The sequence below is a fragment of the Mytilus trossulus genome, unplaced genomic scaffold (assembly GCF_036588685.1).
Source record: "Mytilus trossulus isolate FHL-02 unplaced genomic scaffold, PNRI_Mtr1.1.1.hap1 h1tg000262l__unscaffolded, whole genome shotgun sequence".
NCBI lineage: Eukaryota > Metazoa > Mollusca > Bivalvia > Mytilida > Mytilidae > Mytilus > Mytilus trossulus.
In genome coordinates this window covers 689540-711751 of record NW_026963322.1, presented here as the reverse complement: position 1 = coordinate 711751, position 22212 = coordinate 689540, and the positions used below count along the sequence as shown (strand labels likewise).

Genomic DNA, 22212 nt, shown 5'->3' with positions numbered 1-22212 from the left:
TAGATTGGTTGAACTTAAGCATGGAACTTGTGCTAAAGAAAAATAAAGTGAGATAAATGTCAATGAGACAGCAACCAAACAAGTCAAGAATGGAGATGTGTAAAGGTCAAGGTATATGAGAAGTGTAAAGGTCAAGGTATAGGAGATGTGTAAAGGTCAATATATAGGAGATGTGTACAGGTCAATCAGGTCAATATATAGGACTAAGCAACAACATTAAATATGGCAATATAAGACACCATTACATTATTCTTACTTTACTTTTCATAGTTTTAAATTAGTGTGTTACCAATTGTCAGGGACCTCCCATTTCTGTGAGAGAACCTTTGAATTTTGGAAAACAAAGGTCCATTTCCTACAATCTGTTACGTAAGTACTTATTTCAGGACCATGGAATTTCTTGAGGAGGATCTTTCACTTGAAAATTGAAATGGTACAAGACTTAACATACTTTTAGGCAAATTGTAAAACTTACTAATAGAAAAAAATTTCAAGCTTCAATCCTGTGAGTACATTAAGTATGTTAAGAGGGAGAAGGTATCTCTGATCATTAGATCATTTTATTGTATATAAAAAAAATAAGGAGATGGGGTTTAACATAAAAATGATACAATTATTCCTGGACCATAGGACAAATATAAAAACAATTACAGATTGTCCAAAAGCCTTCCATAATGAGCAAAACCCATACCATATGATAATTAGGAGGTGTGGTATGATTAACAATGAAGCAATTATTCCTAGACCATAGGACAAATATTTAAACAATTACAGGCTGTCCAACAGTCTTCAACAAGGAGCAAAACCCATACCATATGATAATTAGGAGGTGTGGTATGATTAACAATGAAGCAAATATTCCTAGACCGTAGGACAAAGATATAAACAATTACAGGCTGTCCAACAGCCTTCAACAATGAGCAAAACCCATACCATATAATCATCTATAAATAGCCTTGCTATGATAAAATGTGAAACATTTCAAAAGAAAAAAAATCAACAGCCTACTACAACAATAAAGGAAAAACAAATATGGTGCACAAATATTAACTAAATCCACTACGTTATAGGTCCGATCTTTTCGACAGGCACATACGGAATAAAAAAAAATTGAAATTAATGTGAATGGTCTAGTTGATTATAGACAGTGTTTCGAGAAGCTGCAATATGATATTTAATATTGTTCTTTATATGTGTTATAATGCTGTTAAATAAAACTTTTGACATTTTCAGGTCTGGGAAAGTGCAATAGATGTTCTGATGTTCAATGGAAAAGGTCACACCCTGCTTGTAGACTACATCTGAACCTCATTTAGGTATGTGATTAGATCGTCAAGGTTTTGAGTTCAGTTCATTAACTTCTAATAGTGCAGAAAAGTTGAGATAAATCACTGTTTCAATGCTATTATTAATCAATTAAAATTAGTATCTAAAAGAGGGACGAAAGATACCAAAGGGACAGTCAAACTCATAACTCTAAAACAAACTGACAACGTCATGGCTAAAAATGAAAAAAAAACAAAACAGAAAAACAGTAGTACACATGACACAACATAGAAAACTAAAGAATAAACAACAGGAACCCCAACAAAAACTAGGGGTGATCCCAGGTGCTCCCGAAGGGTAAGCAGATCCTGCTCCACATGTGGCACCCGTCGTGTTGCTTATGTGATTACAAATCCGGTAAATAGTCTAATTCGGTAGGTCACATTCATATATAAAAATATTAGGTCAGTATATTACATCCAATAATGATCATGTATTTTTAATTGGCAGTAACTATAATACATGTACCTCAATGATAACTCAACAGTATATATTGAATATAATTTTTCTTTTCTATTTTTAGAATATAATGGAGGATTGGAATAAGGTAAGATTTACCTAATAGTCTCCTTGTGTGGTTTTGTTCCCCATTATTGTACAATTAGATACAAGTAAGTGGTAATTTGAGATAAAAACTAGTAGAATTCTAGGCGAACTACAAAACTACTTTTTCGAAGAAAACAGATCAAACAAAAAAAAAAAAAACCGGGACAAAGCATGGTGACTCACAACATTTGACCAACTAAGGTGTTGTTAATAACTATAGCAGATATCGTCTTAATTGTCTTATCTTCTACTCATTACACGGGTCACACTTGATTGTCATATCTTCTACTCATTACACGGGTGACACTTGATCATCTTATCTTCTACTCATTACACGGGTCACACTTGATTGTCATATCTTCTACTCATTACATGGGTCACACTTGCTCGTCTTATCTTCTACTCATTACACGGGTCACACTTGATTGTCTTATCTTCTACTCATTACACGGGTGACACTTAATTGTCATATCTTCTACTCATTACACGGGTCACACTTGCTCGTCTTATCTTCTACTCATTACACGGGTCACACTTAATTGTCTTATCTTCTACTCATTACACGGGTCACACTTGATTGTCTTATCTTCTACTCATTACACGGGTCACACTTGATTGTCATATCTTCTACTCATTACACGGGTCACACTTAATTGTCTTATCTTCTACTCATTACATGGGTCACACTTGATTGTCATATCTTCTACTCATTACACAGGAGACACTTGCTCGTCTTATCTTCTACTCATTACACGGGTCACACTTAATTGTCTTATCTTCTACTCATTACATGGGTCACACTTAATTGTCTTATCTTCTACTCATTACACGGGTCACACTTAATCATCTTATCTTCTACTCATTACATGGGTGACACTTGATCGTCTTATCTTCTACTCATTACATGGGTGACACTTGATCGTCTTATCTTCTACTCATTACATGGGTGACACTTGATCGTCTTATCTTCTACTCATTACATGGGTGACACTTGATCATCTTATCTTCTACTCATTACATGGGTGACACTTAATCATCTTATCTTCTACTCATTACATGGGTGACACTTAATCATCTTATCTTCTACTCATTACATGGGTGACACTTGATCATCTTATCTTCTACTCATTACATGGGTGACACTTAATCATCTTATCTTCTACTCATTACACAGGAGACACTTGCTCGTCTTATCTTCTACTCATTACACGGGTCACACTTAATTGTCTTATCTTCTACTCATTACATGGGTCACACTTGATTGTCTTATCTTCTACTCATTACACGGGTCACACTTAATCATCTTATCTTCTACTCATTACATGGGTGACACTTGATCGTCTTATCTTCTACTCATTACATGGGTGACACTTGATCGTCTTATCTTCTACTCATTACATGGGTGACACTTGATCGTCTTATCTTCTACTCATTACATGGGTGACACTTGATCATCTTATCTTCTACTCATTACATGGGTGACACTTAATCATCTTATCTTCTACTCATTACATGGGTGACACTTAATCATCTTATCTTCTACTCATTACATGGGTGACACTTGATCATCTTATCTTCTACTCATTACATGGGTGACACTTAATCATCTTATCTTCTACTCATTACATGGGTGACACTTAATCATCTTATCTTCTACTCATTACATGGGTGACACTTGATCGTCTTATCTTCTACTCATTACATGGGTGACACTTAATCATCTTATCTTCTACTCATTACATGGGTGACACTTGATCGTCTTATCTTCTACTCATTACATGGGTGACACTTAATCATCTTATCTTTTACTCATTACATGGGTGACACTTGATCATCTTATCTTCTACTCATTACATGGGTGACACTTAATCATCTTATCTTCTACTCATTACATGGGTGACACTTAATCATCTTATCTTCTACTCATTACATGGGTGACACTTGATCGTCTTATCTTCTACTCATTACATGGGTGACACTTGATCGTCTTATCTTCTACTCATTACATGGGTGACACTTGATCGTCTTATCTTCTACTCATTACATGGGTGACACTTGATCATCTTATCTTCTACTCATTACATGGGTGACACTTAATCATCTTATCTTCTACTCATTACATGGGTGACACTTAATCATCTTATCTTCTACTCATTACATGGGTGACACTTGATCGTCTTATCTTCTACTCATTACATGGGTGACACTTGATCATCTTATCTTCTACTCATTACATGGGTGACACTTAATCATCTTATCTTCTACTCATTACATGGGTGACACTTAATCATCTTATCTTCTACTCATTACATGGGTGACACTTGATCATCTTATCTTCTACTCATTACATGGGTGACACTTAATCATCTTATCTTCTACTCATTACATGGGTGACACTTGATCATCTTATCTTCTACTCATTACATGGGTGACACTTAATCATCTTATCTTCTACTCATTACATGGGTGACACTTGATCGTCTTATCTTCTACTCATTACATGGGTGACACTTAATCATCTTATCTTCTACTCATTACATGGGTGACACTTGATCATCTTATCTTCTACTCATTACATGGGTGACACTTAATCATCTTATCTTCTACTCATTACATGGGTGTCACTTAATCATCTTATCTTCTACTCATTACATGGGTGACACTTGATCATCTTATCTTCTACTCATTACGAGGGTGACACTTAATCATCTTATCTTCTACTCATTACATGGGTAACACTTAATCATCTTATCTTCTACTCATTACATGGGTGACACTTGATCTTCTTATCTTCTACTCATTACATGGGTGACACTTAATCATCTTATCTTCTACTCATTACATGGGTAACACTTAATCATCTTATCTTCTACTCATTAAGAGGGTGACACTTAATCATCTTATCTTCTACTCAAAACACAAGTGGCACTTAATCATCTTATCTTCTACTCATAACACAAGTGGCACTTGATCATCTTATCTTCTACTCACAACACAAGTGGCACTTAATCATCTTATCTTCTACTCATAACACAAGTGGCACTTGATCATCTTATCTTCTACTCATAACACAAGTGGCACTTAATCATCTTATCTTCTACTCATAACACAAGTGGCACTTGATCATCTTATCTTCTACTCATTACGAGGGTGACACTTGATCGTCTTATCTTCTACTCATTACACAAGTGGCACTTAATCATCTTATCTTCTACTCATAACACAAGTGGCACTTGATCATCTTATCTTCTACTCACAACACAAGTGGCACTTAATCATCTTATCTTCTACTCAAAACACAAGTGGTACTTAATCATCTTATCTTCTACTCATAACACAAGTGGCACTTGATCATCTTATCTTCTACTCAAAACACAAGTGGCACTTAATCATCTTATCTTCTACTCATAACACAGGTGACACTTGATCATCTTATCTTCTACTCATTACACAAGTGGCACTTAATCATCTTATCTTCTACTCATAACACAAGTGGCACTTGATCATCTTATCTTCTACTCACAACACAAGTGGCACTTAATCATCTTATCTTCTACTCAAAACACAAGTGGCACTTAATCATCTTATCTTCTACTCATAACACAAGTGGCACTTGATCATCTTATCTTCTACTCATAACACAAGTGGCACTTAATCATCTTATCTTCTACTCATAACACAAGTGGCACTTGATCATCTTATCTTCTACTCATAACACAGGTGACACTTAATCATCTTATCTTCTACTCAAAACACAAGTGGCACTTAATCATCTTATCTTCTACTCATAACACAAGTGGCACTTGATCATCTTATCTTCTACTCACAACACAAGTGGCACTTAATCATCTTATCTTCTACTCATAACACAAGTGGCACTTGATCATCTTATCTTCTACTCATAACACAAGTGGCACTTAATCATCTTATCTTCTACTCATAACACAAGTGGCACTTGATCATCTTATCTTCTACTCATTACACGGGTGACACTTGATTGTTTTATCTTCTTCTCATTACGCAGGTGACACTTGATCGTCTTATCTTCTACTCATTACACAGGTGACACTTAATTAATTGACTTATCTTTTACTCATAACATGGGTGACACTTGATCGTCTTATCATCTACTCATTACACCGGTGACACTTAATTAATTGACTTATCTTCTACTCATTACACGAGTGACACTTAATCGACTTATCTTCTACTCATAACATGAGTGACAATTAATTGTCTTATCTTCTACTTATAACATGAGTGACAATTAATTGTATTATCTTCTACTCATATCACGGGTAACACTTAATCGACTTATCTTCTACTCATAACATGAGTGACAATTAATTGTCTTATCTTCTACTCATATCACGGGTGACACTTGATTGTCTTATCTTCTACTCATTACATGGGTGACACTTGATTGTTTTATCTTCTACTCATTACACAGGTGACACTTGATCGTCTTAGCTTCTACTCATTACATAGGTGACACTTGATTGTTTTATCTTCTACTCATTACACAGGTGACACGTGATCGTCTTATCTTCTACTCATTACACAGGTGACACTTAATTAATTGACTTATCTTCTACTCATTACAAGGGTGACACTTGATTGTCTTATCTTCTACTTATAACATGAGTGACAATTAATTGTCTTATCTTCTACTCATTACATGGGTGACACTTAATTGTCTTATCTTCTACTCATTACATGGGTGACACTTGATTGTCTTATCTTCTACTCATTTCACGGGTGACACTTACTTGTCTTATCTTCTACTCATTACACGGGTGACACTTGATTATCTTATCTTCTACTCATTACACAAGTGACACTTAATTAAATGACTTATCTTCTACTCATTACACGGGTGACACTTGATTGTCTTATCTTCTACTCATTACATGGGTGACACTTAATTGTCTTATCTTCTACTCATTTCACGGGTGACACTTACTTGTCTTATCTTCTACTCATTACACGGGTGACACTTGATTGTCTTATCTTCTACTCATTACACAGGTGACACTTAATTAGTTGACTTATCTTCTACTCATTACATGGGTGACACTTGATTGTCTTATCTTCTACTCATTACATGGGTGACACTTAATTGTCTTATCTTCTACTCATTTCACGGGTGACACTTACTTGTCTTATCTTCTACTCATTACACAGGTGACACTTGATTGTCTTATCTTCTACTCATTACATGGGTGACACTTGATCGTTTTATCTTCTACTCATTATATGGATGACACTTGATTGTTTTATCTTCTACTCATTACACAGGTGACACTTAATTAATTGACTTATCTTCTACTCATTACCAGGGTGACACTTGATTGTCTTATCTTCTACTCATATCACGGGTAACACTTAATCGACTTATCTTCTACTCCTAACATGAGTGACAATTAATTGTCTTATCTTCTACTCATTTCACGGGTGACACTTAATCGTCTTGTCTTCTACTCATTACATGGGTGACACTTGATTGTTTTATCTTCTACTCATTACACAGGTGACACTTGATTTTCCTATCTTCTACTCATTATATGGATGACACTTGGTTGTTTTATCTTCTACTCATTAAACAGGTGACACTTAATTAATTGACTTATCTTCTTCTCATTACACAGGTGACACTTGATTGTCTTATCTTCTTCTCATTACACAGGTGACACTTGATCGTCTTATCTTCTACTCATTACATGGGTGACACTTGATCGTTTTATCTTCTACTCATTATATGGATGACACTTAATTGTCTTATCTTCTACTCATTTCACGGGTGACACTTACTTGTCTTATCTTCTACTCATTACACAGGTGACACTTGATTGTCTTATCTTCTACTCATTACACAGGTGACACTTAATTAGTTGACTTATCTTCTACTCATTACACAGGTGACACTTGATTGTCTTATCTTCTACTCATTACATGGGTGACACTTGATCGTTTTATCTTCTACTCATTATATGGATGACACTTGATTGTTTTATCTTCTACTCATTACACAGGTGACACTTAATTAATTGACTTATCTTCTACTCATTACAAGGGTGACACTTGATTGTCTTATCTTCTACTCATATCACGGGTAACACTTAATCGACTTATCTTCTACTCCTAACATGAGTGACAATTAATTGTCTTATCTTCTACTCATTTCACGGGTGACACTTAATCGTCTTGTCTTCTACTCATTACATGGGTGACACTTGATTGTTTTATCTTCTACTCATTACACAGGTGACACTTGATTTTCCTATCTTCTACTCATTATATGGATGACACTTGGTTGTTTTATCTTCTACTCATTACACAGGTGACACTTAATTAATTGACTTATCTTCTTCTCATTACACAGGTGACACTTGCTTGTCTTATCTTCTTCTCATTACACAGGTGACACTTGATCGTCTTATCTTCTACTCATTACATGGGTGACACTTGATGGTTTTATCTTCTACTCATTATATGGATGACACTTGATTGTTTTATCTTCTACTCATTACACAGGTGACACTTGATTGTCTTATCTTCTACTCATATCACAGGTAACACTTAATCGACTTATCATCTACTCCTAACATGAGTGACAATTAATTGTCTTATCTTTTACTCATTTCACGGGTGACACTTAATCGTCTTATCTTCTACTCATTACATGGGTGACACTTGATTGTTTTATCTTCTACTCATTACACAGGTGACACTTGATTTTCCTATCTTCTACTCATTATATGGATGACACTTGGTTGTTTTATCTTCTACTCATTACACAGGTGACACTTAATTAATTGACTTATCTTCTTCTCATTACACAGGTGACACTTGATTGTCTTATCTTCTTCTCATTACACAGGTGACACTTGATCATTTTATCTTCTACTCATTATATGGATGACACTTGATCGTCTTATCTTCTTATCATTACACAGGTGACACTTACTTGTCTTATCTTCTACTCATAAGACGGTTGACACTAAATTAATTGTCTTATCTTGTACACTTTACACGGGTGACACTTGATCGTCTGATCTTCTACTCGTTACACAGGTGACACTTACTTGTCTTATCTTCTACTCATAAGACTGGTGACACTAAATTAATTGTCTTATCTTGTACACTATACACAGTTGACACTTGCACACATGCAGATTTCCTAGTAAGTTTAATATATATTGTCTGAGGTTAGTGTGTCAATAACTTACAAGGGAAGACTCTGCTTATTATCATACAATACTGAGTGGCAGTTTAGTTACATAAAAAAAATTGAATATGTATTGAGTAACTGATGACAAACAAAAATGCAATTTAAAGTTTTTTCAGTAAGAAATTTATCGAATATTTTTCTAAGTATGAGTGTATACTCTGTAAACTTCTTTCCAGTAGTAGACAGTGTTTTATTTATGTAGTACCTTCAGAATCCTTGATTACAATGTCAAATATGTAACCCTTAAGTCTATACAGTTATTAGTAAAAAAAATGGACAATTTTTCAAAATAAAAAATAAACAATACAGAAGTTCTCTCCCCTTGCCTTTGTTTAGTTAAATTAACAGCAATTATTTAATACAATTTATTAAATTTAAAATTCATGTTTTACTTACAGAAACTTATTACAGCTGCTAGTGATGGAGACATAGAAGCCTTAAAATTATGTCTACAGAATGGTGCAGACATTGATTATCAAGGTTAAATGTAATTTCTATATTATACTTACAGAAACTTTTTACAGCTGCTATTACTGGAGGTATAGAAGCCTTAAAAGTATGTCTACAGAATGGTGCAGACATTGATTATCAAGATGTAAGTAAAATAGTCACATTCAAAACTACCTTAATTTAATACTTCATAGAAAAATCATTTTAAGATACATCGTCTTCTGGTACATGTACAATAAAAGACACAAAACTACAAGTTACTTAAAAATAGTGTACAGTGAAACAGTGTAAAACTACAAGTTACTTAAAAATAGTGTACAGTGAAACAATGTAAAACTACAAGTTACTTAAAAATAGTGTACAGTGAAACAATGTAAAACTACAAGTTACTTAAAAATAGTGTACAGTGAAACAGTGTAAAACTACAAGTTACTAGTTAAAAATAGTGTACAGTGAAACAGTGTAAAACTACAAGTTACTAGTTAAAAATAGTGTACAGTGAAACAGTGTAAAACTACAAGTTACTTGAAAAATAGTGTACAGTAAAACAGTGTAAAACTACAAGTTACTTAAAAATAGTGTACAGTAAAACAGTGTAAAACTACAAGTTACTTAAAACTAAAGGACAGTAAAACAGTGTAAAACTACAAGTTACTTAAAAATAGAGCACAATAAAACAGTGTAAAACTACAAGTTACTTAAAAATAAAGCACAGTGAAACGTTACTTAAAAATAGTGTACAGTGAAACAGTGTAAAACATCAAGTTACTTAAAAATAGTGTACAGTGAAACTGTAAAACTACAAGTTACTTAAAAATAGAGCACAGTAATACAGTGTAAAACTACAAGTTACTTAAAAATAAAGGACAGTAAAACAGTGTAAAACTACAAGTTACTTAAAAATAGAGCACAGTAAAACAGTGTAAAACTACAAGTTACTTAAAAATAGAGCACAGTAAAACAGTGTAAAACTACAAGTTACTTAAAAATAGTGTACAGTAAAACAGTGTAAAACTACAAGTTACTTAAAAATAAAGCACAGTGAAACAGTGTAAAACTACAAGTTACTTAAAAATAGAGCACAGTAAAACAGTGTAAAACTACAAGTTAATTAAAAATAGTGTACAGTAAAACAGTGTAAAACTACAAGTTACTTAAAAATAGTGTACAGTGAAACAGTGTAAAACTACAAGTTACTTAAAAATAAAGCACAGTAAAACAGTGTAAAACTACATGTTACTTAAAAATAAAGCACAGTAAAACAGTGTAAAACTACAAGTTACTTAAAAATAGTGTACAGTGAAACAGTGTAAAACTACAAGTTACTTAAATATAGTGTACAGTGAAACAGTGTAAAACTACAAGTTACTTAAAAATAGTGTACAGTGAAACAGTGTAAAACTGCAAGTTACTAGTTAGAAATAGTGTACAGTGAAACAGTGTAAAACTACAAGTTACTTAAAATCAAAGCACAGTGAAACAGTGTAAAACTACAAGTTACTTAAATATAGTGTACAGTGAAACAGTGTAAAACTACAAGTTACTTAAAAATAGTGTACAGTGAAACAGTGTAAAACTACAAGTTACTTAAATATAGTGTACAGTGAAACAGTGTAAAACTACAAGTTACTTAAAAATAGTGTACAGTGAAACAGTGTAAAACTGCAAGTTACTTAAAAATAAAGCACAGTGAAACAGTGTAAAACTACAAGTTATTTAAAACTAAAGCACAGTAAAACAGTGTAAAACTACATGTTACTTAAAAATAGAGCACAGTAAAACAGTGTAAAACTACAAGTTACTTAGAATTAGAGAACAGTAAAACAGTGTAAAACTACAAGTAACTTAAAATCAAAGCACAGTAAAACAGTGTAAAACTACAAGTTACTTAAAAATAGAGCACAGTGAAACAGTGTAAAACTACAAGTTACTTAAAAATAGTGTACAGTGAAACAGTGTAAAACATCAAGTTACTTAAAAATAGTGTACAGTGAAACTGTAAAACTACAAGTTACTTAAAAATAGAGCACAGTAATACAGTGTAAAACTACAAGTTACTTAAAAATAGTGTACAGTGAAACAGTGTAAAACTACAAGTTACTTAAAAATAAAGCACAGTAAAACAGTGTAAAACTACATGTTACTTAAAAATAAAGCACAGTAAAACAGTGTAAAACTACAAGTTACTTAAAAATAGTGTACAGTGAAACAGTGTAAAACTACAAGTTACTTAAATATAGTGTACAGTGAAACAGTGTAAAACTACAAGTTACTTAAAAATAGTGTACAGTGAAACAGTGTAAAACTGCAAGTTACTAGTTAGAAATAGTGTACAGTGAAACAGTGTAAAACTACAAGTTACTTAAAATCAAAGCACAGTGAAACAGTGTAAAACTACAAGTTACTTAAATATAGTGTACAGTGAAACAGTGTAAAACTACAAGTTACTTAAAAATAGTGTACAGTGAAACAGTGTAAAACTACAAGTTACTTAAATATAGTGTACAGTGAAACAGTGTAAAACTACAAGTTACTTAAAAATAGTGTACAGTGAAACAGTGTAAAACTGCAAGTTACTTAAAAATAAAGCACAGTGAAACAGTGTAAAACTACAAGTTATTTAAAACTAAAGCACAGTAAAACAGTGTAAAACTACATGTTACTTAAAAATAGAGCACAGTAAAACAGTGTAAAACTACAAGTTACTTAGAATTAGAGAACAGTAAAACAGTGTAAAACTACAAGTAACTTAAAATCAAAGCACAGTAAAACAGTGTAAAACTACAAGTTACTTAAAAATAGAGCACAGTGAAACAGTGTAAAACTACAAGTTACTTAAAAATAGTGTACAGTGAAACAGTGTAAAACATCAAGTTACTTAAAAATAGTGTACAGTGAAACTGTAAAACTACAAGTTACTTAAAAATAGAGCACAGTAATACAGTGTAAAACTACAAGTTACTTAAAAATAGTGTACAGTGAAACAGTGTAAAACTACAAGTTACTTAAAAATAAAGCACAGTAAAACAGTGTAAAACTACATGTTACTTAAAAATAAAGCACAGTAAAACAGTGTAAAACTACAAGTTACTTAAAAATAAAGCACAGTAAAACAGTGTAAAACTACAAGTTACTTAATAATGAAGTACAGTAAAACAGTGTAAAACTACAAGTAACTTCACATACATGATATTGTACATATACAATATAAAACACACAAAATATTACTACAAGTTACTTCAAAATATAGCACAGTAAAACAGTATAAAACTAAAAGTTACTTAAAAATAAACAACAGTAAAACAGTATAAAACTACAAGTTACTTCAAAATATTGAATATTGTACATAAACACACGACAACAAGTTACTTTAGAACATAACCATAACATAGAACATAACAGATTGAACATAAGTAGTTAAAAACATACAACTGCAAGTTACTTTAGAACAGAACAGGTTGCACATAAGCAGTATAAAACACACAATTTTAAGTTACTTCAGAACATTATAGACTGTACATTAGCAGTAAAAAAACACACAACTACAAGTTACTTCAGAACATAACAGATTATACGCCATCAGTACAGAACAGACAACTACAAATTACTTCAGACTATAACAGATTTTACACCAGCAGTATAGAACACACAACTACAAATTACTCCAGAACATAACAGATTGTACACCAGCAGTATAGAACACACAACTACAAATTACTCCAGAACATAACAGATTGTACATAAGCAGTATAAAACACATAACTACAAATTACTTCAGAACATAACAGATTGTACACCAGCAGTATATGACAAACAACTATGAGTTTCTTCAAAGCATAACAGATTGTACACCAGCAGTATAAAACACACAGCTACAAGTTTCTTCAGAATTTAAAATTGTACATAAGCAGTATAAAACACACAACAAGAAGTAACTTCAGAACATAACAAATTTTGCACAAGCAGTATAAACATACAGCTTCAAGTTACTCCAAAACATAACAGATTGTGCACCAGCAGTATAAAACACACAACTACAAGTTACTTCATAACATAACAGATTGTTCATAAGCAGTATAAAACACACAACTACAAGTTACTTGAGAACATAACAGATTGTTCACCATCAGTATAGAACACACAACTACAAATTACTTCAGAACATAACAGATTGTACATGAGTAATATAGAAAACACAAATTCAAGTTACCTCAGAACATAACAGATTGTACACCAGCAGTATAGAACACACAACTACAAATTACTTCAGAACATAACAGATTTTACACCAGCAGTATAGAACATACAACTACAAATTACTTCAGAACATCATAGATTTTACACCAGCAGTATAGAACACACAACTACAAATTCCTTCAGAACATAACAGATTGTACACTAGTAATATATAACACACAACTACAAGTTTCTTCAGGATATAAAATTGTACATAAGCAGGATAAAACACAACAAGAAGTAACTTCAGAACATAACAAATTTTTCATAAGCAGTATAAACATTCAGCTTCAAATTATTAAGAACATAACAGATTGTACACCAGCAGTATAGAGCACACAACTACAAATTACTTCAGAACATAACAGATTGTACACCAGCAGTATAGAACACACAACAACAAATTACTTCAGAACCTAACAGATTTTACACCAGCAGTATAGAACGCACAACTACAAATTAATTCAGAACATCATAGATTTTACATAAGCAGTATAGAACACACAACTACAAATTCCTTCAGAACATAACAGATTGTACACTAGCAATATATAACACACAACTACAAGTGTCTTCAGGACATAAAATTGTACATAAGCAGGATAAAACACAACAAGAAGTAACTTCAGAACATAACAAATTTTTCATAAGCAGTATAAACATTCAGCTTCAAATTACTTAAGAACATAACAGATTGTACACCAGCAGTATAGAGCACACAACTACAAATTACTTCAGAACATAACAGATTGTACACCAGCAGTATAGAACACACAACTACAAATTACTTCAGAACCTAACAGATTGTACACCAGCAGTATAGAACACACAACTAAAAATTACTTCAGAACATGACAGATTGTACACCAGCAGTATAGAACACACAACTGCAAATTACTTCAGAACATAACAGATTGTACACCAGCAGTATAGAACACACAACTAAAAATTACTTCATAACATAACAGATTGTTCATAAGCAGTACAAAACACACAACTACAAGTTACTTCAGAACATAACAGATTGTACACCAGCAGTATAGAACACACAACTACAAGTTACTTCAGAACAGAACAGATTGTACACCAGCAGTAGTGAAGACACAACTGCAAGTTACTTCAGAACAGATTGTACACCATCAGTATAAAAATCACAACTGCAAGTTACTTCAGAACATAACAGATTGTACACCAGCAGGATAAAACACGCAACTGCAAGTTACTTCAGAACAGAACAGATTGTACATAAATAGTAAAAAACACACAACTACAAGTTTCTTCAGAACAAAACAGATTGTACACCAGCAGTATAAAATACACAACTGCAAGTTACTTCAGAACAGAACAGATTGTACACCAGCAGTATAAAACTCACAACTACAAGTTACTTCAGAACATAACAGATTGTACACCAACAGTATAAAACACACAACTACAAGTTTCTTCAGAACATAACAGATTGTACATTAGCAGTATAAAACATACAAATACATGTTACTTCAGAACATAACAGATTGTACACCAGCAGTATAAAACACACAACCACAAGTTACTTTAGAACATAACAGATTGTACACCAGCAATATAAAACACACAACTACAAGTTTCTTCAGAAATAACATTGTACATAAGCAGTATAAAACACACAACAAAAAGTTACTTCAGAACATACAAAATTTTACATAAGCAGTATAAGACCCATAACTACAAGTTACTTCAGGACATAACAAATTTTTCATACGCAGTATAAACATCAGTATAAACATACAGCTTCAAGTTACTCCAGAACATAACAGATTGTACATGAGCAGTATAAAACACAACAAGAAGTAACTTCAGAACATAACAAATTTTTCATAAGCAGTATAAACATTCAGCTTCAAATTACTTCAGAACATAACAGATTGTTCACCATCAGTATAGAACACACAACTACAAATTACTTCAGAACATAACAGATTTTTCACCAGCAGTATATAACACACAACTACAAGTTATTTCATAACAACAGATTGTACACCAGCAGTATATAACACACAACTACAAGTTTTTTCATAACATAACAGATTGTACACCAGCAGTATAGAACACACAACTACAAATTACTTCAGAACATAACAGATTGTACACCAGCAGTATAGAACACACAACTACAAATTACTTCAGAACCTAACAGATTTTACACCAGCAGTATAGAACACACAACTACAAATTACTTAAGAACATAACAGATGGTAAACCAGCAGTATATAACACACAACTACAAGTTATTTCATAACATAACAGATTGTACACCAGCAGTATAGAACACACAACTACAAATTACTTCAGAACATAACAGATTGTACACCAGCAGTATAGAACACACAACTACAAATTACTTCAGAACATAACAGATTTTAAACCAGCAGTATAGAACACACAACTACAAATTACTTCAGAACCTAACAGATTGTACACCAGCAGTATAGAACACACAACTACAAATTACTTCAGAACATAACAGATTTTAAACCAGCAGTATAGAACACACAACTACAAATTACTTCAGAACCTAACAGATTTTACACCAGCAGTATAGAACACACAACTACAAATTACTTCAGAACATAACAGATTTTACACCAGCAGTATAAAACACACAACTACAAGTTACTTCATAACTTAACAGATTGTACATTCCCAGTATAAAACACACAACTACATGTTACTTCAGAACATAATATGATAATATCTGTATGGAAACTGATATTTATATCATTATACTGAATTTGATATTAAATCAAAATCTGTTTTTAATTTAACAGTTTTAGTGAGAGAAAAAAAATGCATAAAGGTATTTTTTCTCTCTCATTAATTGTTTTTGTTTGTTTTGAATTATAGTTGATAAAGTTCTTACTTTGAATATTTACAAGAACATTTTTGACACCAAGGTTTTACAGCGGGTGTAAAACAAATATCACACATGTATGTTATTGCTTCACTTTGACCACATTCCTTAATATATACAAAATGATGTTGTTAATTAGACTGGTTTAATGGACAACAAATATTTGTAAGAATCATATAAAGTGGGGTCTCATTTTGTTTGTCTACTCGCACTAAATCAGGAAATGTAACTATTTTTTATATTTCTTTGAAAAAGTTACTTTTTAAAAAATTGATCATTATTCTGAATCATGTTAATCAGACAGATTTAATCATTATATTAACAAATACTTGTTAGAATTATATAAAGTGAGATGTCATTTTACTCAGAGATTTGTAATGAATCCATTGATGTAAATATTTTATTCATTTCTTAAAAATAACGAAAAAAAAAAAATTAACATGACAGTTCTGATGAAAGTTTGACATCTCACAAAAAAAACATGTTGTTTATTGTTTGTTTATATAGAATATTAATACAAGTGTGACTGGTCATTTTATTCAGTTTTGACCACTGATTCATGTGATATATATTTTGTTTATATTTATTACACAACATTGTCCAGTTTATCAGACAAGTTTTGATGTCAGTTGTATTATTCCAGGAGGATGGATGGACAGCATTAATGTTTGCTGCCGGGAATGGACAGCTGGAGATCTGTAGACTCCTCATTGATACAGGATGTAAGATCGATATCACATCAGTATGTTATCTACTTAGTCTGATCACATTACTATTAATCTACACTAAATCATGTTGTTAATTAGACAGGTTTAATGAACAAATATTTGTAATAATTATATAAAGTGGGGTCTCATTTTACTCGTATTATTGTTCTGAATTAGAAAATATTAATCCTTTTCATGTTTCTTAAAAAAAAATATTTTATTAAAATGAACAATTATACTGAATCTACATTAATTCCTGTTGTTAATCAGACAGTTTTAACAAACACATATTTGTAAGAATCATATAAAGTGGGGTCTCATTTTACTTGTTTTGTTCTACTGAATCCATTGATATAATTATTTCACACATTTCTTGGAAAAAATATTTTTTTAAGATATAAGGTTTAATGGAAGTTTTGACATCTCACAACAAAACATGTTTATTTATTGTTTATGTACAATATAAATACAAGTGTGACTGGTCATTGTATTCAGTTTTGACCACTGATTCATGTGATATATATATAGTTTATATTTATTACACAACATTGTCCAGTTTATCAGACAAGTTTTGATGTCAGTTGTATTATTCCAGGATAATGGAGAGACAGCATTAATGTCTGCTGCCATGTTTGGACACCTGGAGATCTGTAGACTCCTCATTGATACAGGATGTAAGATCGACATCACATCAACAGTATGTTATCTACTTAGTCTGATCACATTACTATTAATCTACACAAAATCATGTTGTTAATTAGACAGTTTTAATGAACAAATATTTGTTATAATTATATAAAGTGGGGTCTCATTTTACTCGTATTATTGTTCTGAATCAGAAAATATTACTCCTTTTCATGTTTCTTAAAAAAAATTATTTTATTAAAATGAATAATTATACTGAATCTACACTAATTCCAGTTGTTAATTAGACAGGTTTAATAAACAAATATCTGTAAGAATCATATAAAGTGGGGTCTCATTTTACTTGTTTTGTTCTACTGAATTCATTGATATAGTTATTTCACATATTTCCTGAAAAAAATATTTTTTTAAGATATCAGGTTTAATTGAAGTTTTGACATTTCACAAATAAACATGTTCATTTATTGTTTATATACAATATAAATACAAGTGTGACTGGTCATTGTATTCAGTTTTGACCACTGATTCATGTGATATATATTTTGTTTATATTTATTACACAACATTGTCCAGTTTATCAGACAAGTTTTGATGTCAGTTGTATTATTCCAGGGTTTAGTAGGACAGACAGCATTAATGAGGGCTGCCAGGTATGGATACCTGGAGATCTGTAGTCTCCTCATTGATACAGGATGTAACATCGACATCACAGATGTATGTTATCTACTTAGTCTGATCACATTACTATTAATCTACACAAAATCATGTTGTTAATTAGACAGTTTTAATGAACAAATATTTGTAATAATTATATCAAGTGGGGTCTCATTTTACTCGTATTATTGTTCTGAATCAGAAAATATTACTCCTTTTCATGTTTCTTAAAAAAATATTTTATTAAAATGAATGATTATACTGAATCTACACTAATTCCTGTTGTTAATAAGACAGTTTTAACGAACAAATATTTGTAAGAATTATATAAAGTGGGGTCTCATTTTACTTGTTTTGTTCTACTGAATCCATTGATATAATTATTTCACACATTTCTTGAAATTTTTTTTTTTTTAAGATATCAGGTTTAATGGAAGTTTTGACATTTCACAACAAAACATGTTTATTTAATGTTTATGTACAATATAAATACAAGTTTGACTGGTCATTTTATTCAGTTTTGACCACTGATTCATGTGATATATATTTTGTTTATATTTATTACACAACATTGTCCAGTTTATCAGACAAGTGTAAATGTCAGTTGTAGGACATGTTGTATATATGTATATTATTGATATTGATAACAAAGTATTGTACATAATATTTACATGTTATTTGGTTATATTATAGATCCTTGGAGAAACAGCTTTACATCATGCTGCTCGGGGAGGACATCTACAGATCACAAGATGTCTAGTAGAACAAGGACGTGCCAGTCCCTTAGTTACAACACGTCAGGTAATATTTTATAGTATATGACCAGTGTTCAACTATTAAGTAATGAATCATTAAAAAGATGTATAAGATATGTTTGGTCAAATGGATTTTTTTTCAAGGCTATAATCAAAAGTCATATGATCGTTTAAATTGGACTTAAAATTTGAAAATGTTTTATAGACTTGGATGGCTAAATTTTACTATAAAACACATGAACATAATATTTTTACCAAAATCTCCCAACATCTAATGCTTTTAATTAGACCACTTGCACATTTTGGGTGATTAGTTGTACCAGAAATGTTTATTTTTATTCAAAAATGTGTATGGATAAACAATAAGATTGGACTAAAAGCAGTGTAAATAAACTGTCAAACAACAATCTGTTATCTTGACAATTATAACAAAATTATTAATTGGTATCAAAATATTCTAAGGAATGCGTTCATGGTGTTTTAAATGTTTAAACAGATGCAAACAAAGACTTGAGGTGGGAATTGACAGATAATTTTTTGAATCAAGAAATTAACTAGACAATATTTATATGATTCAAAAGAGGGGAAATAAAAATTGGCTATTTATTTCATATTATTGGCAGTTTCAAAAAATTTAGTTCAATTATTTGAAATAGATACTCATATGACAACTGGAAATTTCTTCAAATTCCTGTTTTCATATTTGTTAATTTCCTAATTTATACAATATCAATATAAACACTAAAAACCATGAAATACTGTAAAATAACAATATACAGATATAGGAGGGTGTGGATTCAGTATTCATGTATAAGGAGGGTGTGGATTGGGAACAGATATAGGACAGTGTGGATGGGGTATACATATATAGGAGAGTGTGGATGGAGTATACAGATATAGGAGGATGTGGATGGGGTATACAGAAATAAAAGATGGTGGATAGGGTATACAGATATAGGAGAGTGTGAATTGGGTATACAGATATAGGAGGGTGTGGATAGGGTATACAGACAGGAGGGTGTGGATAGGGTATACAGATATAGGAGAGAGTGGATGGGGTATACAGATATAGGAGGGTGTGGATGGAGTATACAGATATAGGAGGATGTGGATGGGGTATACAGAAATAAAAGATGGTGGATAGGGTATACAGATATAGGAGAGTGTGAATTGGGTATACAGATATAGGAGGGTGTGGATAGGGTATACAGACAGGAGGGTGTGGATAGGGTATACAGATATAGGAGAGAGTGGATGGGGTATACAGATATAGGAGAGTGTGAATTGGGTATACAGATATAGGAGGGTGTGGATAGGGTATACAGACATGAGGGTGTGGATAGGGTATACAGATATAGGAGAGAGTGGATGGGGTATACAGATATAGGAGGGTGTGGATGGGGTATACAAAAATAGATGGTGGATAGTGTATACAGGTGTAGTAGGGTGTGGATGGGGTATACAGATATAAATGGGTGTGGATGGGGTATACAGATATAGGAGGGTGTGGATAGGGTATACAGACATAGGAGGGTGTGGATAGGGTATACAGACATAGGAGGGTGTGGATAGGGTATACAGACATAGGAGGGTGTGGATAGGGTATACAGACATAGGAGGGTGTGGATAGGGTATACAGACATAGGAGGGTGTGGATAGGGTATACAGACATAGGAGGGTGTGGGTAGGGTAAACAGACACAGGAGGGTGTGGATAGGGTATACAGACATAGGAGGGTGTGGGTAGGGTATACAGACATAGGAGGGTGTGGATAGGGTATACAGACATAGGAGGGTGTGGGTAGGGTATACAGATGTAGGAGGGTGTGGATAGGGTATACAGATATAAATGGGTGTGGATGAGGTATACAGATATGGGAGGATGTGGATGGGGTATACAGACATAGGAGGGTGTGGATAGGGTATACAGACATAGGAAGGTGTGGATAGGGTATACAGACATAGGAGGGTGTGGATAGGGTATACAGATATAGGAGGGTGTGGATAGGGTATACAGACATAGGAGGGTGTGGATAGGGTATACAGACATAGGAGGGTGTGGGTAGGGTATACAGACATAGGAGGGTGTGGATAGGGTATACAGACATAGGAGGGTGTGGATAGGGTATACAGATATAGGAGGGTATGGATGGGGGATACATATATAGGAAGGTGTGGGTAGGGTAAACAGATATAGGAGGGTGTGGATAGGGTATACAGACATAGGAGGGTGTGGATAGGGTATACAGACATAGGAGGGTGTTGATAGGGTATACAGATATAGGAGGGTGTGGATGGACTATACAGATATAGAAGGGTGTTGATGGGGCATATAGATATAGGAGGAGGTGTGTTGGGTATACAGATATAGGAGGGTAGGGAAGGGGTATACAGATACAGGAGGGTGTGGATAGGGTATACAAATATAGGAGGGTGTGGATAGGGTATACAGATATAGGAGGGTGTGGATGGGATATACAGATATAGAAGGGTGTGGATGGGATATACAGATATAAAAGGGTGTGGATGGGGTTACAGATATAGGCAGGTGTGTATGGACTATACAGATAGAGAAGGGTGTGGATGGGGTTTACAGATATAGGAGGGTAAGGATGGGGTATACAGATATAAGAGGGTGTGGATGGATATACAGATATAGAAGGGTGTGTATGGGCTATATATGTGCTATATATGTGTATATAGATGATAATTAAGGCAATGTTTGTAAAGACAACTGTTTAGCCATTACATTGTTACGGGTTAGGGTATAAGC

At 32.8% G+C, this 22212-nt stretch overlaps 1 protein-coding gene across 1 annotated transcript; it reads left to right on the top strand.

Moving 5' to 3' along the window:
• Positions 1-20: 20 nt before the first annotated feature.
• Positions 21-19282, top strand: LOC134701741 (ankyrin repeat domain-containing protein 29-like). The gene is made up of 8 exons (XM_063562885.1): positions 21-47; positions 1234-1290; positions 1850-1873; positions 9615-9698; positions 17323-17421; positions 17982-18083; positions 18644-18745; positions 19265-19282. The coding sequence occupies exons 1-8, from the start codon at positions 21-23 to the stop codon at positions 19280-19282; spliced, it is 513 nt and encodes a 170-aa protein (XP_063418955.1).
• Positions 19283-22212: the final 2930 nt, after the last annotated feature.

What these genes read in the sequence shown, in the direction of transcription:
- LOC134701741 (XM_063562885.1), top strand. Translation starts at nt 21, where the DNA reads ATGGAACTTGTGCTAAAGAAAAATAAA. An exon ending in TTGTGCTAAAGAAAAATAAA is followed by an intron (nt 48 to 1,233) that starts GTGAGATAAATG and finishes TGACATTTTCAG; the next exon opens with GTCTGGGAAAGTGCAATAGA. An exon ending in CAGACATTGATTATCAAGAT is followed by an intron (nt 9,699 to 17,322) that starts GTAAGTAAAATA and finishes GTATTATTCCAG; the next exon opens with GAGGATGGATGGACAGCATT.